The sequence below is a fragment of the Pempheris klunzingeri genome, chromosome 4 (assembly GCF_042242105.1).
Source record: "Pempheris klunzingeri isolate RE-2024b chromosome 4, fPemKlu1.hap1, whole genome shotgun sequence".
NCBI lineage: Eukaryota > Metazoa > Chordata > Actinopteri > Acropomatiformes > Pempheridae > Pempheris > Pempheris klunzingeri.
In genome coordinates, this window is record NC_092015.1 from 18,607,265 (window position 1) to 18,631,749 (window position 24,485).

Below are 24,485 nucleotides of genomic sequence, written 5' to 3' on the forward strand. Positions count from 1 at the left end.
TACAGTTTAAGATTATATTTTTTGCAGTTTCTAAGACCTGCAGTCTATCATGTAAAAGTTGGGGGAAGAAAAATAAATGTATCCTGTCATTTGATCCACAGACTGGTATATCGACCATCATTTCAGATCTGATATCCAGAGTCTACAGTACTTTCTATGAGGAGCAGCATGTGTTTAGTAATGTACAGTCTGAACACACTTAACACTGGGATGGACCTAAATAGTCCAAATGATCATTTTCCTTCTCCAAACTACTTTTCCTTTATTTTGAAAAGTAGTTTCTCAAAATAAGTTTTCATCTGCAGTTAATGCTACAGTAGTACCAGTCTTAGCAACCAGGAACTACAGTACGCTCTCATATTTTTCCCTAAAAGTTAAGGGAGTAAAGAAGCAGCTTTCCTTAACTTGTACAGAATTTGGACAGCTTAACGATAGTAGTAAACTTTTATTTTATTCCTCTCATGTTTTGTGTATGTCCTACAGAAAGGATGGACGGGTAAAGATTGATCACAGCCCCGTTCTTAACTCCATGGAAGGCTCTGCTCGCTACAAAAACATCCACATAGTCTGAGTGGCAGCCGGCATCCTCAAATGACCTTTAGGGTTTGAGTTGCCACGACATAATGCTGTTTTAGCATCCATCTTATGGGCGAGCAGCTCCAGGGATTTCCCCCCCATGCTACGCCTCCACTGGAGGCCGATAACTGCCAAATTAAAATCTTCCAAAAGATGAAAGTACAGAACCAGAAAAGAAAAAACATCAGAAAACGGTCACGATTACCTGAAATCTTTTGACCTCTTTATTCCACTCACACCACTCGGGTGACAATCTGGGTTCGATACACTCAGAATCCCTCTTTTTTTGTATCAAATATAACTGGTGGAAAAATGTACAAATGGTCAGCATTTATTTTACTATACATTGTACAGTAGACTAAAGATTTTGCAGTAAATTGCATTAGATTTGTGAATTTAATTCACACCAGCAGTCGACGTGAAATAGTCCCCATTTAAGGTTGTGCTATAGCAATACGCAAGAGGTTCGGCACTAACTGGCACGCTCCTATTGCTCCTGTCCTACTGAAATTCTTCTCCATATGTAAAAATGAATAAGACCTTGGAGAGGTTTCCAAGAATGGAAAGGCACATGTCAGTACGACACTTGGAGAGTACAGACCGGCTTCACCAGAAACGTCTTTCTGACTGGCATTTGCAGAAATATCCAGTGAAAATACTCGCCTGCGTCAGCTTCAACAAGTTGGGAAAAGCCATTTCGACACAAACTAGTTCAGTTAAGGGAAATTAAAAAAAAAGTGTTGCACCATTTTACGATTGTCAGAGTTGTTACAATCAATAATAAATAACAGAAAATGACTTGATCGATTGGAATGGCAAGATGTGAAGTAAAATTTGAGCTCTACAAAGAATACAACTGTTTGCATAAAACATACATATAAAAGGCCTGAACATGAGGACATCAGAATAATATAATTTATCTTTGCTTTCTTTACACATATTCAAAGACAGCACATGATAAAAATACATTCTCTGCCTGTCTGAACCAGACAGGCAAGCAGGCAGACGTGCGAGTAGACAGGTAAGCAAATGAATAAAAAAAAGATCCCATTTCCGCCCAACAAATTCTGTCCATTTCCACAGTGTAAGCTGCTCAGTTCCATCCCCACAGTGTTTGGAATAGCATCCTTTCTTCCAGAAATAATATCCCAATGTTCCTGATTGGAATTCTGAACGGATGGCTGGTTTTATTCCTTTGGGAAACAAGGGAAATAAAGACCCGATAGACCCTAAGGGCAGCCGCGAAGGCACTGCAACTGGTCAAAGTCTGTGTCCATCTTACATCTCTGCCCTCTGATTGGCTCCCTTGTCTCGACCAGCCGTGTCCTCCTCTACTTCCTCTTCCTCCTCCTCGTAATTCTCTTCCTCGTTATTCTCTGCCTCTTTTCTGTGATCCCCCTCCTTTCTTGGTCCCTCCTGGTTTTTTACTTCATCCTGGAGCAAGTGAGCACACAGCCACACTATTTAATGGGAATTCTATGCACATTTTTGGGCATCTGTCAACTAAAGTTAATAATTTCAGACATGCGCAGGTTAGTTTATGTGGAAATGATGTTGTTTCACTTCATTTCTTTGCATGGTTTCATGCCATTTTACAGATTAGGGGCGGATGTTGGCACAACAATAACATAGCTAACTTTTCTATTAGTTTGACACAAACATGAAAAAGGCTGTTTAAACTTCCATACCCACACAATCTATTATTTGTGACCGTGACAGGGAAAGGGTGTTAACACACCAGCATGTTTCTCCTGCTTATCAGTCGATACGATTGTAAGACACAGGATTTTAATTCTATCATGAATAAATAATGGCTGAGACACTCGCGTAAAAGGCCAAGACCAACAGTACAGCAGTGGGTGAAAGAAGCTGAATGGACTGAAAGCTCCACTGAGCTCAAATTACAGAGAAGGAGAAGCAGGTTGACTCGTTAGGTGACTGGGTATGACACACAGGTCGGTGAAAGGACTTTACAGATACACCATCATGTTAATCTATAGAAACAAACGCTTGTTTCAACTGCATAAAAAATTCTTCTGTCATATCAACAAACTGGGACTGAGAGACAAAAGGATTCAACACATTAATCATCACCCGCACTAAACTGACTGGAGAGTGATCCTGTCAAGAAATAAATAGATAAATAAATAGAAATTAATGAATGAATGTCACTGAATGTCAGCAACAGGAGATCATATCACTTCTCCAAATGACCTCTTCGTAAAAAAATAAAGACCAACCCCACGTTTATTACCAATGTGACACCATTGTGTGAGCAGGAGTAGTGAATACACTACAGATAGATTTTTTTTTTGTAGTTATAAAATGTGTGCGAGCTTCTCCGTTCGAACTGATTTCCTCATAAACGGAGTCCAGGCGGTAACCGGACACTCCGGCCGACTCAACACCTGATCTGCCTCATTTACCGGAACACGCACAGGCGAGGTTCAAGTTACAGGGACGAAAACACACACATGCCCGCTTACACAACCTCATCCCCGTGTAGCTGACGCAGCCGATACGTCGGTGCTGTAAATATTCATTTGCGGATGTACAACAGGTGCTTTCTGCTGTAGCTGTTTCAGGGTGTGATGTTGCTCAGGAAATGGCGCAGAAACCGATGAGGAGTCCCACGGAATACAAATGGGACCCAAGTTATATATACTGTAGTAATTGGTATTAAATATTACTGGTAACACTCTGCTGTCTCAACCTGGCTGAATTGCCCTCTAATGTCTTCTAATGGCCACTGGATGCTGCATCAAAGACAAACTGACTACAGTGAACTAACTGGGAGAATCCAAAAACTTCTTAACTAAATTCAGCATTAAGGAATCACCGGCTGTTCAAACCATCCTCCTGAGCCTGCTGATTATATTTTGTGGGAGCGCACAGGGATATCACCTAGGTTACTGAGGTTGTGGGTGAGTTTATTTCTCATGCACCACCTGGGCACCTTGGGGGTAAAATGTTTAATACGCTTTGAAAAATGACCAGTTTGGGTTGTGGAAATAAAATTTGGTGCTTAAGGATTTTGGATGCTGTTAGGAGAAGCTAGAAATCCTCTGACTCTGGTTCCCTATCCGAGAACCCACCTGTTCTATGTTGTCCTCGTTATACGGATCCTCTCCTTCCTCCTCGGCCTCCTCGTCTCTCTTCTGGCCCCCAGCGATGTCCTCCTGGGCCTTCAAAACCAATCACACCAAAGATACATTTAAAAGGAGGTATGTTCTCTTGGTTGTTTGGGTCAGAGTGGGACAGTTTTGAGAGTGAATCTACCACGGCCTTTCCCTACATGCCATTTTTGGTCTTACTTCACTCAACATGTGAAGTGTGCGTCCGAGCATAACCCACCTCGTCCTCTACTTCCTCCTGGTACTGGTCATCCAGCGTGTCCTCCTGTTGATCTGGGTTTCCCGCCATCTGAACACACACATTTCACACAAACACATGTTAAAGTGCTACTTAGAGATGCTTTGTTTTTCTACATCCTGAACTTTCCTCCCTTCCTTACGTGTCTGTTTTTCAGCAGTGTTTGCGTTGTGCACACTCTGGCTTGTGGTTCTGCAAGCTGCTCTCTCCCCTTTTAAAAATGTTTCCATCCCAACCTCTAATCCTTTTCCTAGGTCAGCGTTCATTCCTTCCTCCTGCTGTAATCTCTACAGTTGCCTCTGTTGATGCAGAGTCTAGTCTCTGCGTATCTGACGCTGTAGCCGACTCGTTTCTCCTCCCTCTCTTAATCCTTACTCACCACCAGTTCCTCCTCCACAGCGGGTTGTTCGGGCCGGCCTGGGTGCGTGTCTTTGTGCTGGGCTGGCGCTGCCGGCTCCTCTTCCTCCTCTACCACCTCCTCCTCCTCCTGTGCGGCCCTGTGCTGCGGCCGCTCATCCTCGGCCTCCTCGAACTCATCCTCTCCTTGGTTGTTGGGGTCGTCCTCGGGGTCCAGCTCACCGTCTACGGCACCCTGCAGGAGGAGAGATCGTAAAACAACAGGGATTTAAAGAGAGCGGGGAACAGATAATAATAATAGTAATAATGGTACAGGTGGGTTAACATTTGCATAAAATTAAAATATATGGTGCATTAACATTAGAATAAGAGCAACAGATATGGTAAAATGGGTGCAATAAACCTGAAGTGTGGAGGATTAATGACTGAATCCGTTTGGCAGGATAAAACTGTGGCAGTTAGTGTACTCTAATGTTGTATTAATTGCCTTGTTGGTATTCAGGGGGCTTAAAAGATCACCGGGCTGACTGACAAGTGGAAGCTGAACACGCCAGTGTAGGGCAATGGGGAGGGAGGATGAACGAATTGATTTCTGGACGGACGGCTGAATGGATGTATGACATGTGATACGCTGGCGTGAATGTAAAGCGTCTGAATGAGCTGCGGGGACAGACTGATAAGGCTGCACGTGCTAACAGATGGACGGACGGTCACCTGCTGATGTGGCACTCTGTGATCATCCTCTTGTCTCTCCTCCTCCTCTTGTAACATATGAACATCTCGCTCTGTTAACACACACAGGATGCAAACATATTCCACCAAATATCAGCCAGTTGCTCCTGTGAACACTGAGAAACCTTCAGTCAGAACATAGCTGATGGTATATTGCTAGTAGTGTCTGACTGTTATTGCAGGATTAAATATAATCTCTCTGTCTCACCTTCTTCATCATCAGTGTGATGGTCGTCATCTCCTTGAACAATATCATTGTCCATATTCTCGTACTCGGTCCTCTTCCTATCAACAGCAATGACAGTAGGGGACAGTGAGAAGAGCACGGGCGCTGTGAGCCACATTAGAGTGCAGCTTTTAATGCACGTGTGTTATAGTGTGTTTGAAAACGCCACATGCAACACACTCTTTTGAGCTGCTGATCCATATCTAGCTGCATCTGTGCAGGACAATATATACCATTTGTGTTGTAGAACTGTTTCCGGTGTTCCCTTCGGTGGACACGTCTGCATATCAAGATTCACAGAATTTTCCCTTTCGTCTTTGTACAAATCTAATCAAAGTGTCAAATGCTTCCTCCTGGATTATGGATGTGCCAGTCGCAGCCAGGATCAGAGAATAATTAGTTTGGTCAGTGAATTACTACTTGCAGTTTGCAGGAGGGAGATTTTATTATTGCTCAGGTTAATCAAAGCAATGCTAGTCTCATTAAGTGTTCCTTTTGACATTTCTTTAGAAAAAGATCATTAAGAAAATTGCCGACAGCAATGCCTGACTGAGCTGGTGATTTTTCTCGGTTTAAGCTTGCTTTTAAGTCAGTTCATTCCACGTTCCTCTTGTCTTGCACTGAAAAGCATTACAAGATTTACGAATTAAACTTTATCTCCTTTGGATTACTTCAAGTTAGAAAGTATAAAGTAGCTTTTGTGCATCTGATTTTCAGCGATTCCAGCTCTGATCTGCAATCTGACCTCTGGTGCTCTTCTCTGAGCAGCTGCTCCCGTCTGTCGGCCTCCCTGTGCTGCTGCTGCTCTCTCTCCTTTTCCTCCTTCAGCCTCTGCTCCCTCTCCTTCAGCACCCTCTCTCTCTGGGCCTGCAGGGCCTCCTGATGCATCTGGATCTGCCTGCGCTCCTCGGCCCTTTGAGCCTCCAGGCGCTGCTGCTCCTGCTGCTGCTCATAAGCCGACTTCACGCGCTCCACCTGGGCGTGCGCCTCGTGCTGCAGCTGGGCCTCAGGATGCAGCTCCGCATGTGGACCCTTTGGAGGAGACGATCAAAAATGTACACGAAGGTAAAAGAATTAAAGCAAATCAAACACACAGTTGCTGCTAATCTGAGACATAAATGCAGAGTTAAGGTATAATTTCTCCTTTGGGAAAGTTTAATAGATGAAACTGACAGCATAAAACAATGAGCACAATACATAATGAGAAAGCTGTCATTAATCAAAGACGTAAACACTGAGGAAAGGCTATAATTTATTCTGGTTCCTCTGGGATTAAAGCTAAGTGATTAGCACTTCAATTTATGCAGTGGCTGTGTCCCCGATTTGACAAGGACACATGTGATTAGTTTATGATTCGAAGGTTTGTTACGTTGCTCAAGGAAGCTATTCCGACACAATTTTAATGATGCCATAATTAACTAATCGCAAAATGAGACGCAGAAAATTCAAACCAGTTCAAGGCTGATTTCAACCCAGTTTAGAGGAGCCCGGGAAGCCCAAACCAGTTCTGACCTCTTGTGGCTGGCGTCTCTGGCGGTCCAGGGCATTCTCGTCCGGCTGCTCCCGTTCCGTCCCCTCTTTCTCCCCCTCCTCCTCTTCTCCCTGCTGCTGCTCATCCTGTGGTTGGTCCGCGTCCTCCTCCTCCAGCTTCTGAGGCTGTCCTGCTTGAGCCATCTCCTCCTCGGCCAGCTCCCTCCTCCTCTCAGCCTCTCCCTCTCCATCCTCCTCTTTGTCTGACAAGGTGTGATGGGCCTGGATCTCGGACTGAGCGTGCACCCCCCTGTCTTGATGGTCCAACTGAGGACAAAGCAAGAGACACGATTGGATTTGTGCGTTTTTTCATCTAGAGTATGCCTTTTGTCTTGATAGTAAAGTGATCCCAAAGAATCCCACGTTACCCTGGACTCAAAGTCCTGGTGATGGTGGTGCTCCTCCTCGTGGACGGGCTCGTCTTTGTGTGGCTGTTCCAGGATTGTGGTCTGCTGGGCCTCGTGAACGTGGGACTCAGGTGCTACGGCAGCTGCTTGTAGCTGCTGAGAGGCAGGGTTTTGCTCAGGCACTTTTAGATTGGGAGCCCTTTGTATGGAGTCCTTCAGCTGCTTGTATTCATCCACCTGCACCTAAAGGGAACAACGTACACAACCACAGCAGGGCTAAGAGACAAAATCCTGAACCTCTAGGACTTGTGACAGAGTAGGCTGGATATGGTTTCAAGTTTCTCTATATTATTGCCGATAGGACACTTAAGTTCCACTGCCTTACTTTGACAGCAGCCTTCTCGACAGAACCCTTGTTTCCCATTTTAAAAAAAGACAAAAAAAAACATAAGTTGTCCTACAAGACTTCTAACAACATCTGATTAAGGCAAAACATGAAGCAAATACAACTATGAATCTGAACAGTTATTTGATTCCAGCTTTTGGCACTTTTTCAGTGACAGATTTCAGTGGGTCAAAGGAGAAAGTTATGTTCCAAACAAAAAAAACACACAAGTGCTGTACATTTCCTTACCAAAAAGATATTGAGTTTTTTTTTTTTTTTAACATAGCCTTGGTGACAGATGTTAATTTTCAGAGCCTCAAACTAAGTGTCATCTAATGAACGATGGGCATAAGACGACTGTCCCACCACTCTTCTCACTTAGATACCCGTGTTTGGAATCTGCAACAACACAGCTGTTACACAGAGACAACAGCCAGAGTGAACATCCACACAAACAGCTCTGTGAGCCAGTACTTAGACACAGTGGTCCCGCCAGCGAAATGCTAATGCTAGCATTCTCACACTGATAATGTTGCACTCATGCTGATGCTTGGGTAGGCAGGTATGATGTTTAGTCTGCCAACGTTTGCTAATCACACTAAACACAAAATACAGCTAAAGCTGATGGGGATGTCATCAGTTTTGCAGGTATTTTGTGATAAACCAAAGTATTGGATAAATTGCCTGGACTGAAGTGTTTGCCATCCCTGGAACCATGCTGCTATATGTGGCTAACAAAGCTACAATATGACCAATTTGTGTGCATTTGGGAAAGACAAAATGTATCTAAAATGTTTCGCACGTTTTTCTTCAAGCTGACCTTCCAGTTCAGACCCTTGTACCATTAAATGACACAACCCTTTATACACACACACACACACACACACACACACACACACACACAGGCATATCTTCTAACCAGGCCAAGGGGGAAGGATTCTAAAAATTCTTGCTAAATTCCTCCCCTCTCTCTTTGTCTCGCTCCACTCCCTCCATTATATCTTTCTGGCTGATTGGCTGGAACGTGCTTTAGATGCACTGCTCTGACAGCTCTGACTAAACCAAACCCCCTGGAGTGAAGGAAAGAGTGTGTGTGTGTGTGTATGTGTGTGTGTGTGTGTGTGTGTGAGAGTGAGTGAGTGAGTGAGTGAGTGAGTGAGTGAGTGAGTGAGTGAGTGAGGGAGGGAGTGAGGGAGTGAGGGAGTGAGGGAGTGAGCGTGCGTGCATGTGTGTGTGCGTGTGCCCGTTCAGCCAGAAGCACTGATGGAAAACAGGACAGGCTTTAAAATAAATTAGCAAATGCAGACAGACAGAAAGAGAGAGGGGACAGGAGAGGAGGGCGAGCGAGTATTCATCAATGCAGACAAAAAGGAGGAAAGCATTTCAAACACATCAGCAGAGTACTGTATATTCAATAAACCGTTCGGGCATTTCAAAGGTCAGTCTCCGGGAGAAACGGCAACATCTGATCTAATTACCCAAAAACCAAGCAACACCTCGGGCATCTTCTCCTTGTCTACTGGGGATTATACAATAAACTGCAACAAACATTTCTTTATGCTTTACAGAGAGGGTTAATGTAAAGGTTAAGGCTGAGATGAATGCAAAGCAAAGGAGAGGATGTTTTAGTTGCACTTGATCGTGAAAGCGGAAACTGTACAGCAGTAGCAGAAACTCCGTCTGTTTCACTCTATTAACACTGCCCAAGTCTCTGTGGCATCACCGCTAACATTCGTAGAATGCAAATTATATTGCAGCTCTACCATCTCTCAACTAGATGTCGAAACACTTCCCTTGAATCTTTGATTGCTTGTGATGCAGCAATTCGGCATCAATCAGCTGTTGTATTGACTGCAGTGGACAATGAGACTGCATATCTCTGTGCTCTCCTACCTGAGCAGCAGCCAGCGCACTCTTGTGGTCTTCCAGTGTCAGTGCGAGCTGGTCGTGGGCTGCCTTCAGGTCCTGATGCTGAACCTGAACGCACAAGAGCAACCAAACAGAGGCTTAAATCTTACTGCCAAAAATCTTTAATTGAAGTACAATTTAATATAAGACGAAAAGTTTTTCAGGAGTAACTGACAGAATTTTATTTCTTTAATTTCAGAGGTCGATAGCACACATTTCATGTTTGTTCATACTAAAGGGAAGTTAATAGATGTATCCAAACAACAGGAAGAGAAAGAGAAAAATGAAACAGAGCAGATTTAGTCTCACCTGTGCATCCTGTAGCTGTATGTGAATGTCATGGTGGGCTTTCCTCAGCTGTTTGTTCTCCTCTCTTAGGTTATACATGTTATCTGCCGCCACAAAAGAGCAAAAACATTAACAGAAAGCATACATCCAAACAGGAAACACATGAAACACGGCACTTACTCTACTGTAAAGCATTTGCAAAAGTAATTACAACCACTTGTCCTGTTCTAGGTTTCTTTTTATCCTTATGACTCATGTTACAAACGCTGGCTCCACTTGTCAGTTTATATCCCTGCCCGAAGCACTGGCCACATCATTATGCGTGTAAACATCTTTGAGCAATATGGAGATTTTGTTTTAAGTAAAACTGCTTGAAGCAGAGGGCAGTTTTAACCACAAGCTGAACAAAATATTTCTTTAGTATGGATCTAACAGTCCGCACTCATACTTGACTTCACACATGCAGTATTTTCTAAAGTCAGAAGATGGAGACAAAGCAAGAATATTTGGCGATGACACCACTACAGAAAGCCACACTGCACTGGTACAGTACGTAGTGCAAACAGCAACAACAAAAACATTTGTGTGTGCGTGTGTGTGTGTGACCATCAGTACCTTTGAGTTGTGAGACTTCCACCTCTTTGGCTTGATGCAGTTTATTGTAGCGCTCTCTGTGTTCCTCCAGCAGCCGGCCGTGGTCCTCGCCCTGGACTTGGTGCTGATCCTGCAGCTCGTAATACTGCTTTTTTAGGTCTTCATGCTGGTTCTGACAGCGGAGAAAGACTAGTGTCACCTTGTGGTCTATGTTTTGGGTTTTGGTTTTTTTTTTTCATTGCATAAAAGCATATGTAAATGTATTCATGACAGCAAAAACGAAACCCTTCATCCGCACATGAACTTTGCACCAAAGAGAGAGAAGGGATGTGTGTGAGGTCAGAGAGGAAGAAAGTTAAAGTGTAAGAGGATGCCTGTGTTAACGATAACAATAAAGAAACCAATGAGGTGTTTGTGTGTAAGGGGATCATAGTGATGTATACCTTTAGCATCTGATGTTGCACTTGTAGAGAATTGAATCTGCTGTTGGAGTCTTGCTGTAAAAACAGACAAAAAAAACTTTCATACTGACATCAACTGTAGTTACAACAGGTAAAGAAGAGATTAGGGCCTTGGTCAGACTGCCAGCCCAAATCCGCTTTTTTGGCATATCAAGATTGTATGAAGACTGATTTTTGCCAGGTTTTGATTTTAGAAAGTCTTACAAGTCTTACAAAGTGGATCCACATTGGATGCACCAAATCACATTTGGTGGATTGGAGGTGGTTTGATGTGCCATTCCAGTGCTTCTAGGTCCAGTCACTCGAATTGGATTTATAAACTACGTTAGCACTGCAAGACTTGGTGCTCAATTAGGATTTATTGCTCAGGTTGTTTGGCACTTTTTTCGATGTGTTCGATGTGGCCAAGATCGGATTGCAGTGTGAATTGGTCATGGTCCTGAACTGATCCTAATACACAAAAGATCAACAACAAAGATGTCACATGCGGCACACTGTTGGTCAGCGTTCATGGTTTCATCTAGAAGGTGATGGTGCTGTGGAAGCCAGCGAGTTGGTGAGCAGATGATAATGAGAAGGATGAGGAAAAACACAGCTGTAATTTTAATTGTGTGCTTTTCGTGGCTGCTCTTTCTGTACAGAGGTGTGTGTGGGCGCAGGGTCAGAGCCAGGAGTTATGGGATTGTGACGCGAATGGCTTCACAGAAACAGAGAAAGGATCATACATGAAAGAGGCTCAAATTAGAATTAAGAAGATCAGATTCCATGTGATTTGTGGGGTTCATACAGTTATGAAACAAAAAGTCATATATGAGCAAAAAACATCAAATCTAGGCACCTTTTTTCCTGCCATCTGATTGTAGCCAAAATCCATTACTCACTCGCATATCATGTTTCCCTGTTGTTACCACATCAACCTTTGCAGATCGGCTGGTGATGTCCGGACTCAGGAATCCGATCTGATCACTTACAAACAGTGCCAACATTCTGCCTTAAAGGTCAGATTTAAGAAACAAATCTGATTTGCCTGCAGTCTGAACAAAGCCTAATTATATCCCCTGGTGGCAGCAGTAGCAGCAGTATTTGAGCAACGGTCACACTACAGTAAGAACACTTCACAACTTAACAAAGCAATGCAAGCAGACAGAAAACAAAGGACTGGTGATCAAACTGCCAGGCAGATAAAAGATACTTTTAAATAATGATGCTTAGTCATAGCAGAGGAGTAATTATGTAAGGCAAGCATACCTTCTCCTTGTTGAGTGACTGTTGTGATTCCAGTTTATAAACCAGATAATCTAGAAAACAGAAACAGCACAGGTTAATCTTATTTATTTTTACAGGATGCAGGTAATTCTACCAAATGTGATGGTTTGGACTGCACATTAACTTGAGAAATGACTTGCTTTTGAGGAGAAATAAGTGCAGCTCTGTGATACGGACTCACATAAGAATGAGGCTCGCTCTGGTGGGTTATAAACTCCATAAAAACTAATTTCCATAAACACTTCAGGCCATTCACAAAGTTATGATTCATGGCCCTGGATCAGACATCTTCTTACACATCGCTACCTTGTTGCAAAATAAGATACCAAAGCATACAGTTACACTCATTATTATTCAAACCCAATGCAAATTAGGTGTATTGGCAAAATGTACAAACTTTCAGTTGTGTTCAATGAACAACTCAAACAACAATTTAAATAGATCAACATAAATAATATTACAGGTGGTTTCTCCAAATTCAACACAAAATGCCACTTTTAATGACTCCTGCAGTCTCAAAATGATTCAACCCCCTCAACAGAATCCCTCATAAGAGCACTCGTTTGGAAATCAGGTGTTGTCTCAAGCACATCTGATGCAACTAAGTGACTGAGATAGAACACATCAAATATCCGGACTGGTTAGGGCTTTGTTCACAGTGATGCAGGAAAAGGAAGCTATCAAGGCTGCCATCAGATTTCAGAGGAAGTAGGTGGCCAAACACTCTCAAGTGACTGCAAAAGACCTGCAGCAAGACTTGGTGGCAGCAGGCTCTGAGGTTTCAGTTTCTACAGTAAGAAGAATACTAAACACTAAAGGCCTCCATGCCCAAACTCAAAGACGTACACGACTACTGACCCAAAATCACAAGATAAGTCGGTTCCAATATGCTCACAGCCATATAAAAAAAGCCACAGAAGTTTTGGGATTCTGTTCTGCGGAGTGATGAAACAAAACGGGTCTATGGTTCAGCCGTATGTCAGGAGAAGGAAGACTGAGGCTGAAAAATACACTGCCTACAGTGAAGCATGGCGGTGGCTCGGTGACGCTCTGGGGCTGCTTTGCTTCTTCAGGCACTGGATACCTGCAGTGATTGGAGGTGAAGATGGATTCAATCAAGTATCAGGAAATCCTTAGAGAAAACATCAGGCTGTCTGTGGCCTGGTCGTCAATGGACCTTCCAATAGGACATTGATCCCAAGCATACCTCAAAGTCCACCAAGGCTTCAGAAAAAGTCCTGGAAGATACTTGAGTCACCTGACTTGATTCCCATAGAAAATCTCTGGTAGGATTGGAACAAGACGGTTGCAGCACGCAAACCCAAGAATGTTAGAGAGCTGGAGGCTCTTGCCCATGAGGAATGGGCTCAGATTCCACAGGAACGCTGTCAGAACCTGGTGTCTGTCTATGCATCACATTTGCAACAGGTTATGACAGCAAAAGGGGGCTCTACTAACTACTAAAGGTGCTTATCAAGAAGAGGTTGATAAAAAAGTGGCACATTGTGTTGAATTTGGAGAAACCACCTGTAATATTAGTTAAGTTGTTCGTAAATTTTGCCAATACACCAAATTTGTAATGGGGGTTGAATCATTTTGAGTGAAACTGTATCTGAAGCCACAGATGTTGAGCGTGACGTGCCATTTTTCTCACCTTCTTTGGCCTTTTTGTGCTCTAGCCTCTCCTTCTGAAGAGACTTCTCTAATCTGGAGCGATGCTCGTACACCACTGAACATGTAAAACAGAGATGGGGTGGGGTAAAACAGGAGAGAAAACACAGAGCCTCAGTGAGCGGTTTGAACTCAGTTGGAAGGTAATTCACATTCATTGTACAGAGGTAGACAGAAAGAGGATGTGCATTTCATGGCTGATATGGGAGCCAGATGTGATATTTATTCAACCAGACTGTGATATTGGTACATGACAGCTCCACCATCGGCACAGAGCTGTGGTATTTCGCGCAAGACTGGTGGTCTAAAGGTATTTACAAACTACAACTACTAGTATGGTTCAGACTGCTTCTGTTCCTGGTGGGTGGTGTGTGCTGCCAGCCTTATTAAAACCATAAGGAGTATCACAGTATTACAAGAGAGTTTTTGAAAGTAGACTGAACTTTTTATCTTAATGCTGACAAGAAGATTGTATAATAAAATAATTTGAGAGCAATTCTTTGTGAAGACTAGTCCCCAAAGCTCCTTGTATCCCTCTATATTTGAGTTGAGATCCCACTTTAGCTCTTACATTCACTTCTAATCTCTCCAGCTGTCCCCCTCTAAACACCCCACATTCTCACACAGATTCTTCTTTCATTCCCCTCATGTTTTACCTTCATTACATTCAAGATTAAATCCACTGAAACAGAAATAATCCCTGTGGGGAATTAGGGTCATTGTGGCAGCAGAGCACAAGGATGGAGATAATGCGGCATAATACAGTGTGATTCAACAGATAGCGACACGCACAAACGGTGCTCCAAATAACCAGGTTAGCATGCTGCAGGCCCCTTGGTGCCGATTCACCTGCTCTACCTATGCTTACTATTGTTCCTTCAAATGAAGACTCACTCCTAACACACACACTCCTGTGAGCCTAAACAAGCTGTATAAACAGGCTGTTTAGGTTCAGTATGTGTGTGTGTTTGTCTTACCCTATTCGGGCGGAGGGGAGGTTGGAGCAAATGACGACAACCAAAATAACCAAAAAGTTAGCGGAGATGAATCGTGAAGGAGTTATTTTGATGATATAACATTTAAACTAAAAACGTTTAAACGTGTCCTGCCCACACTTAAAGAACATGTTCAAAAAATTAATTGGATTTTAAAAAACAAACCAAAACCTATAGATTATTCTTTAAAGTTCAATGTTATAACTCAATTTAAATGCAAACTTTCATTCAAATGCCTTTTTTGTCATTCAAATGTAATTTTCCATCTGTCACATTGAGTTTCTGCTCCCCAGATTATGACTTGAGACCAGTTGTCTCTTCAAACACTGCTCTGTAGCACACGTCTGGCTTTACGGCGATAACAGAAGAAGTACACATTTTTAGAAATGTATAGAATCTAGTTATACCTTACACATTCAAAATTGGATGGTCATTTGCACATTTGAACGACATTTGTTAGACATTAACAGACAATATCCTCACACAGCACAAGTTATTCAGTGAAGGGAGGAAAAACAGGATTTTATGGCCACGTGGTTAATGAGTGAGAGGTCATTCAAGTATTCTGTTCTTTTTATTATTTAGTGTGAAGCATTCTGTAACTTTGCTTTGATAAGTGACAATAACGGTGACACCCATGAACACTTTGGTAATAAATACTCTCAACCCACAACCTGGGTTTATTTGTTCAAAAAACATCTTGTGTCAATACTTGGGTAAGAAAACAACTCTGACTCTAAAGTCACTATTTAAATACAATCTGTTCTGGCACTAATCCCTCGTCATGGTCTTGGGCCAGCCTCTGACTCACCTAACTTTAAAAATAAAAACTTAGACTGTGAACACTGAGTAAACTCTTCCTCCGGTTTCTTGCGTGTTCCCTCTGACTCTCCTGCCTTGAGTTGGGGGGGGGGGCGGGCGGTCGAACTGATGATGTGGCTGTTCCTGCTTCTGAGTGCCAACTCAACAGATTCCAGGATAAACCATTACACTGTCTTGTAATAATTTCATGAGGATAGCATAGCATAACTCAGGAGAGTGAAAGAGTGTCGCAGAGAGAGGCAAATGTAGGCAAGTAGAAAGTGGAACAGAGGAGGGCACAGATAGGGAGGGCAAAGAAAACAGAGAAACCAGGAAACTGAAGGTAAAGAGACACACACACACACACAGAGTAAGAGAGAGGGTGAGACAGACTTGGCCTTAAGTTAACTAATGGCAATGTACTAATGACAAGGACAAACATTAAATTCAAACTGATTAACTAAATAGCTTGGTGGTGTAAAGGAACTATTTTATAACGCAGAAAAATGCATTCCTCCGAATCGACATGGTCAGACCAACAACTGCACCATCTGACGTGTTTGGCCTTCTCAATCCGTCTCAAATAAGTCGTTTGCATTTAATCATTTTATTATTTTAAGCTCAGCTTGATTTTATGTTCTTAACAGAGACGTGGCTGCAGACGTCCCTGGTTCATATGATTTTATTAGTCAGCCCAGACGACTTAGTGGGAGTGGGGGAGGCTGAGGAGTTGTTTTTAATAAGCGTTTTAAATGCCAGCCCATAACTATGACGGACTGCCTAAGCTTTAATGTGCTTGCTTTTAGCATTAAGTGTGTTGTCTCAACCTTCTGTGTAGCTGTTCATCATCCTCCTAGACCCAACATGACCTTCTTCTCTGAGTTATCAGACTCACTCATCTATGATGCGGTCCTATCACAGGATTATTATAATTGGCGACTTCAAGACCACTGTCGATGATTGTTCCAACACATAACTGCAGCCATGCTCCTGACTTAGTGTTTCCACATGGTCTATCACCTTAATTTGTTTCAGATCGCTCTGATATTATTTTTGATACCATACTCAGGGCTGAAACTGCAAATCAGAAACAGTTGGTTTACTCTTGAATTGGACAACAGCTGTGAAATTGTCTTCTTTTTTTTCAGCCACTATCTCTGAAACCACATCTGCTGATATTGATTCACTAATGCATTTTATTTTCCCTTGCACCTCCACTCTAGACGGTAGCTTGACTGTGCTTGCATAGCGCCTTCGTAGTCTTTTTCATCCACTCAGCGCTTTTACAATTCACTCAGATTCACCCACTCACACACCGTTCATACTGTGATGGGAGGCTGCCAACCCTGCCATCAGGTGGAAACTACCATTCAGACACAATCACGCACTGGTAGTGTACTTCGGGAGCAATTTGGGGTTAAGTGTTTTGCCTACGGTCACTTTGACATGTGGACTGGAGGAGCAAGCTAACCGGACAGTGAGCGTCTTGCTGGTGTTTCCACTGTTCGCCTTTTCTGCTCAGCTTCCTTCTTCGGGACCAACTGCCTTAATTTCTCAAGCTGTTGCCAACAAAATAGCAACCTTTATTTCTAACTGCACACTTATTGCTAAACTTTTCTTCTGCTTCGCTCGCATTTACCGTTACTTTCTCTACCACTCACGCGCTCTTCCCTTGCCATGCACACCTTATGCACAATCCTTGTCCCATAGTGCAACACCTTACTTGAAATTCTCATTTTACAGTCACTATCACTGTTGTGTTTCTTCCTCTCTTCCATGACTCCTTCTTTTCCAGACTAACATGCGTGACATTGAAGTCACCATTTTGCAATGTGCACCTGAAGGCATCGATACATTGAACTAATAAGCTATGACGCATACGTCAACTCAACTGGAACCGGTTCTCGATTCCCATCCCTAAATAGGATTGTTTCAGTAGCACGTGACCTTTTCAAATGAGTTACTTTCCAAATTATTTCTTTTCCTAGTTAAACTGACTGCACAAGTATCTTCCAAACCTCTCTGACCTTTATCAGGTGGGACATGAGAATAGAGACATTTTCTCTGTACACTCTCAGCAGTGAGAAAAGTGAGGAGTGCCAAGGATGAGGCCGTGTTGCTCTTAGTTCAGCTCAGCCCAGCTCAGGGGACTCCACACACACACACACAAACACACACACCCTCTCTCTAGGGGACAACACAGACAAGCAGGGCAGGGCAACAGCTACAAAGACACTACAGTCTAAAAAAGGAATGTCCATTTGAATTATTTAAAGCCACTAATAGTGCCAAAAGGCAAAGTCATTTTTTGCACAGTGCATTTTATACAGACATACAATGTGCTTTGCATAAACAGCTATTCATAAAACATAACAGCACAAGGTGGTGAGAGGGGAATAAATTAAAAATTGGTCCAAACATTAAAATGCATATTATTTTTCTTCATTTCCTCTTTACATTCCAATATGAACCATCACAAGTTACAACCTCAGAAATTAACTCAACAACTCAAAGATCGGTACCACTCATAAATGACTGTTCCCACTGTAGAATTACTAATGTAGTACTGACTACTCTTCCTAAAAACAAGCAACAACAATCCCTAGAGCTTCCAAACAAATGCCGATTTATTTAACTCCAACCCTTATCTGGTTCAACCCTCAACTGGCATTGGGATTAACATTTATTGTTTGAGCGTTGCCCCATGGACCAATGAAACTTTTCCCTCACGGTGTGGTTAAAGTGCATCGGCAGAGTGAGAACAAGGGAGCCCTCTATGGTGGTGACCTTTACTGGCCTACTGGTTTAGATGTGGCCTGGATTGGTTAGAACTTGCCAGTGATGTGAAGCTAGGCTGTGAATACTATCAATCACACAGGGAAATGGCCTTTTGTTTGGTGAGTGTTCATGTGCTCACACTCCAACCCTTGTGTATACACACATACACACACACACACACACACACACACACGACCAGTTCAGTTTAGAAGTGAAGGAAATTAAATACAGACCCTAACTTATTCCAGTACTGCATGTGGGGTTGTACAATAGTTCACGTGTGCTGTATCTAAGCTAAAAATATAATATAACATACAGTTCATATATCAGTCAAAGTTCTTACATTTCTCAATGGAATTGCATCATTGCAGCAACATTTACAGCAGGAAGGACAAACTTGCGCAAAAGCTGCTGTGGAAACATATTGTGGCTTTCATATTTCCTGCCCTCGTGGAAATTCCTGTGACCTGCTTCCCATCTTCTACTGGTAAACAACACAAATGAGTACCTTTATACCCAGCAACATTAACTTTATTTGTTTCGCACCTTTCATACATGAAATAAAGCACAACGTGCTTCACAACAAGGACATGACATGCATCAAGTGCATAATGTGAAATGGACATAAAAGTGACATAAAGATAAATTAAAAACACTGAAACAGAATACAAAGAATACATAATGTAGAGCAAGTCAAAATAACTGGAATTTACCGAAGCAGCATGAAATAAAGTAAAATGCAACATTCAAAGAAGGGAGGTCGTGCATAGCGCAAACCCAAGTGCAAAACTTAAGTTCAAGCCTGTACAAGGCAGAGCTATTTGAAGGCTTTTTTTTACTTTGTATTAAAAATATTGAGTGAGGTGGCTTCCCTGATGTCTGCAGGAACCTCAAATAAACCAGCAGCAAATAACCGCAGTGTTGTAGCGAGAGAGTTAACAATGTTAGCGATGAAGCCAGGTCCCCGCCCGTGAGGGCTTAATGTACAAGGAGGGGGACCTGAAAGTCAATTCTAAATTACACAGCAATTCAGTGCAGCCAGCTGTCATGATCCTCAGACACGCAATCTCCAAGACTGACGTAAAACTTTTCCCCTTTGATGTAGGTTTTCCACCAGTTTAACACACAGTCAGAGAGACCAACCAGCCTTTCAAGACGACTGATCAGGATATCGCGGTCAATTGCATCAAACGCTGCACTCAGGTCTCAGAGGACAAGATTTGAAGCCTCATTTTCATCAGAGTTTAGTCTGAGGTCACCAATTATTTTCACTTTCAGTGTGGTATGCTCTAAAGCCTGACTGAAATTCCTCCAGAATATTATACACTTAAAGAAAGGAGTTGATTTGCACTGAAACTATGTTGTCAAGTATGTTCTGAAGGCATCTGGGAGGATACTTGTTTGAAGAGATGCATAGATAAACTTCAGGACATGACTAGAAACTCCCTAATGCAGCAGGTCCCTGGTCGATACTGGAGATTAATATTCTAGTTTCCAGCGTTTGCTGTAATAATCTTGGAAAAGTAATCCTTTCTTGCCAGACAAACTGCTTTGTTACAGGCGGTCATGGCCACTTTTAAATTAGTGGACTGTGAGCCTAGTTTTACTCCATTTTCTTTCAGCTGCCTGACACGTTCTCATCTCATTAGCAGCGTTTATGTTTAACCATGTGGAGATTCTGTTGGTCGACCTCTTTCTAACCTTTAGTGGAGCAGCAGTGTGGGTGATATGAGGAGGGAGAAGGAAGAGGGCTGCGGTAGGCTGTGTGGCTATGTGCACCGCTCTGTGTGCGCTGTGAGATGGTGAATCCTGGCGGTGAAGGATCTTGACGGGGAGGGGAGAGATGGGGGGGGGTGGGCAGGCTGTCTCTGTGTGCGCTTCCACATGTTCCTGTTTGGACAAGATGGATATGGCATCCCAGGGGCATGACGTAGCTTGGCACCAAGTGCTCTGGATCCAGGGATGTTTGGATGAAACCCACCAGGTTTAACGTGGTCTTTACAGTTCCAAAAAATACTGAAATTATCCCATTAGTGAAGCCCGCTGATGTCAGCCATGTTTTCAAGCCAAAGAGTCTGCTGAAAGATTCAACGCCTCTCTCCCAGAGTTGGGAGTGATTCAGAAATGTATACATCCTGCACATGACACCAAGTTTTCCCAGTAGCAGGAAAAAAAATCCAGTTATCCTTTGCGGAATATCAGAAGACCCAGCATGGATAATAATTTGCATATTACTGGGACGTGTATTGAATATGGTTGGTAACAGCTGTTAACTCCCTGACAGATGTGTCATCTATTCTTTCAGATTTTCAGTCTTTGTCTCCAATCAAAAGAGTACTTGGCCTTCATGCTGATGGTGTGATCCGCCTCCTTGGGTTCAACGTAGCTGGCAATGGATCTTCTGCCCTTTGACCAAGCATTGGTAATCCAGTAGTGTTAAGACCTTCCAGGGGAGTGTGTCAGCCGAGTCGGTGTGAAGTTGTCCCATCGGTCCGTTAGTATTTGGTGACTCTGTACCTTGTATATTAGTTTGTACGGAGCCAATTAATTGCTCACCCTCACATATTTGATGCAGGATTTCAATATATAAGCTGGGTTATCCTGTCAATCAGTCGATCACCGTCTGCACAGCTTACTGATTTTGCTAGGTTTGAAGAGTTCACGTCGGGGAAACTTTGTGCCCTAACCTAAGTCTAGTCTAAGCTGGCAGCTGAGGCTTTTTTTTTTTACTGAGTGTTTTGTAATAAGGTTGAAGGGCTGGGAGATTTGGAGATTTGAGATCTCGTACCCAACAATCTTACAAAATTCTAAAATCAAAGGTGAGTTTGTTTTTAGTGGTATTTAAATATTCACATGAGCTGCTGGTTTATATTCTGGGTGTAGACAGCATTCTGCTGCAGGCTTCGATTTTTTTTTTCCAAATCAAGTCATCCCATCTCACAAAATCTTTCATTATTGTTGAGAAATGCCTGTTAAATCCAAAAAGAAAGTGCATCTGTGACTCAAACAACAAAATTTCCTTTCGTCTAATGGATAAAAACAAGCGGTTCCATCTGTTGAGAGAAGAGTGTTCACTACAATAAACAGCCAGCCACAGCACTGATGGTGGTGATGTGAAAAATATTACAGCACCCATTTAGAGATGGCCGCAATTATTCCATTTGATTAATGTTTTGCAAATAGCACACAAACAATGATGTAAATGTGACCGTGTGAGGGAGTGAATGGGCGGTAAATCACTGGGATGCATTTGTCAGAGTGCCTGCTTGGCCAAAAAGTGCCAGTTGATCCTTTTAAATGACTGACAACTGCCAGCCTGTGGTTATAGTGGGCAACAGTGAATCAATACGGTTGGCTCAGGCCCCCCGAGCTATGTCCCACCTCTAAATATAGGGCACAAAAACCAGCAATCAACAGTCAGACACAGATATCATGTGGCCTGGGCCTGGGCCTTGTGATTGGCTGAACGATCCATCGCTTCACAGTGAAAGCAAGGGTGTGGTGCACCAGTTGAGTGATGCAAATGGGGTTAAGGAACAGCTGCTTCATTCAAAGTGTCACGTTATACTGTCATGCGCTCTGTTTCTTGGATGCTTTTTTGAAAAATGACATCTGAGCCATTTGTATAGCGTCAACCTGAAACTGACCAAAAAAAAGCTGCTTGGCTCGAGGAACGCAGACCTTCAGCTGAGGTGGGATTTAAACACTGCCTTGTCTCGTTAAATGTGGAACACGTGTAGCCTACACCCTCACCTGACGACCTTTGTCTTAGAAATGAACACAATAAAATGTGCGAAGGGGAATTGGTAAAAAAATAACACATTTCTCATATAACATTACCCAACTGGGAGCCTACCTTCTACCACAAAAAGTCAAGTTAAATTTGCTGCTGAAAAGTGCTTCACATGACAACGAAACAAACACAGGCCCGTGGGTGTGTGGGCAGGAGCTTAAGGGCAGCTCCGTGGTAGGTCTGCTGGACTGAGCTGTGGACGACGGGGAGAGGTAACCGATAGTTAGGTGCATCAAAGGCTGCGTTAAATGAACAAGTCCACAATCCGGGCTAAACACACTGTTTGACTCCCTGATGTGGTGGGCACCAGCCTCGTGAGTAGATGAAGCCGTGTAGGAGCGAGCTCTCCGCCCAACTGTTCATTTTAAACTCATGGCATGATGGCATGTCACAAAACCTCACATCCTGTCAGCTCAGCACAGTGTGTTTGAGTGTGTTTATGTGTGGAGGGAGTAAATCGGTAAGGTTACTGTAGGGCAAGACTGTTGAACCTCTGGGAGAGGTGGGACATGCAAAAAGTTTTTAAATGGAAACATTGGTTCCGGTGATACATGGAGACATGCTAAAGGTCCTCCGCTGTGAGAATGTGTTGCTATTTTCCAAACGTGGCGATAAAGACAATAGATTAGCCGAATAATTGATGAGTAGATAGTTGTCGGATTATTTCATTGTCATTTTTTCAAGCAAAAGCACTTCATATTCTAAAGCTGCAGGTTCTCAGTTTTTCTTATGTTCTTATGCTGGAGTATTTAGCTATATTTGGGGCTTAACACTTTCAGCGACTTGAAGACGTCAGCTTGGATTTTGGGAAATTCGAAGCAAGCATTTCTCCAAATTTTCTGACAATTTACAGACCAAACAATTAATGGAGAATGTAATCAGAATATAATGATGATTTTTGATGATGAACAAATGGTCCATGCTGCAGTAATGGGTTTTGAGACAGAAGCAGATGTTCTGGTTCACCTCGTGACCTAAAGGTGCTACTTATCTGTATACTGCTAAGGTGAGCCTGGGGACACAGTGACTCCGACCAGGTGTGTGTTTATGTCTGTGTACATCATCGGCTCTAGTCAGCAGTAAACCTCACTTGTGGGTAGCATGGGGGCTGGAGGAGGTAGACCTGTCCGGCCCAAACTAACCCTCTGTGCTGAATCCACTCAGACCTTAACCTAGTTTATCATGAGACCAAAGGACCTTAGACCAAAGTGCTTTGGCATTACAGTGGGGCTCTAGTTCAGTTTCACTGGACTTGTCCATTTGGACTCATTTTTGCATTTGACACACATCCAATGCACAGATAACAGGTGTGTGTTTTAGTTGAGATAACAGCACAAAATTTTGACTACAGAGTTTTAAACTGGATGCCGAATGATTCACACTGAGTCCTCAACTTTGCGTTAAGAAATGCAAGCTGCTGGCAGCAAGCGAGGCGTAAAAAAAACTAAAAATGTGCAATTTTGCTAGCGGAGTTTGGTGTGACACGTCCACGCCTGTCACTGGTGTTGAGACAGAACAACGCCGTGTTTACCTTGGAGCTGTGCCGAGAGGGACTCCTGATGTTGCTGGTACTTCACCGCCATCGCCTCGGTCCTCTTGAGCTGCTTGTGCATCTCGTAGGATATCATCCCCCCGTACATCATCCCGCAGACCACGGTGAGCAGCAGGAGACACTGGAAGATCCTCCGCTGCCTCCGGGAGCACACCCCGTTTCCCATGTTGGACCCGCACCCCTCCCCGCTGTCTGCGCCACAAAACCCCGTCTCTGCTGCTGGAAACTTCCCACCCAACTTTCTACCTCCCGGTGCAGACTGAAGAGAGCCCCCCCGCCCTCACTCCCCGAGCATTTCCGAACACAAAACTCGAGTTAAGTGCCGATATCTGCCCTTGTATACATTATTTTAGCGCTGCCACATCCACTCACGACTCTCTCCCCCCCCCCGTGACTTCAAAGTAGCCGCTCAGATTTTCGCTTCACTTCACGTCAAACTGCAGCTCCGCACCGTCCAAACTGCAGCACGAACCGAGGCTCCCGCTCCAGCCTCCGTCTCCCCCTTTGCAGAGTTTAACTTTTCCAGCGCAGTTCAGAGAAGCTGACGGGGGGAGGGAAAGTAAGACCTCAAGTCCCGGACGAGGCCTCCATGGCACCTTTAACTTTAGTTACGTGTCAGCCCCGCAGCTGCCTGCCATCCAACTGCTGCTCTGGAGGAAGTCCCTCCTCCCAGAACTCAGAAATTTCCCTATCCCCGCCCCCACAGCGGCACCTTTTTAATCGATTGGCCGCCGGAGAGATCGATCAAAAGGCGGCTCGCAATGAGAGGGTGGAGGCTTGTAGTTTCCCCATTACAAAGACCTGCTGTGGTCCTGACATCTTGGGATACTGTGAAGGTAGTTTGTAATCAGAG

At 43.5% G+C, this 24,485-nt stretch overlaps 1 protein-coding gene across 1 annotated transcript; it reads right to left on the reverse strand.

Moving 5' to 3' along the window:
- Positions 1-777: 777 nt before the first annotated feature.
- golim4a (golgi integral membrane protein 4a) lies at positions 778-24,261 on the reverse strand. Its single transcript, XM_070829636.1, has 16 exons — positions 23,612-24,261; positions 13,697-13,771; positions 12,025-12,074; positions 10,759-10,812; positions 10,337-10,487; positions 9,743-9,825; positions 9,419-9,502; positions 7,162-7,383; positions 6,776-7,060; positions 6,009-6,295; positions 5,246-5,322; positions 5,020-5,090; positions 4,328-4,540; positions 3,931-3,999; positions 3,672-3,761; positions 778-2,010 (listed from the first exon to the last, which is right to left on the reverse strand). Exons 1-16 carry the CDS (start codon positions 23,796-23,798, stop codon positions 1,855-1,857), a joined length of 2,154 nt encoding a protein of 717 aa, XP_070685737.1. The 5' UTR covers positions 23,799-24,261; the 3' UTR covers positions 778-1,854.
- Positions 24,262-24,485: the final 224 nt, after the last annotated feature.

Coding starts and splice junctions, on each gene's coding strand:
- golim4a (XM_070829636.1), bottom strand. CDS start 23,798: ATGGGAAACGGGGTGTGCTCCCGGAGGCAGCGGAGGATCTTCCAGTGT. Junction 12,075..13,696: donor GCACAAAAAGGCCAAAGAAG/GTGAGAAAAATG, acceptor TCTGTTTTCTAG/ATTATCTGGTTTATAAACTG. Junction 2,011..3,671: donor ACGAGGACAACATAGAACAG/GTGGGTTCTCGG, acceptor CACTTGCTCCAG/GATGAAGTAAAAAACCAGGA.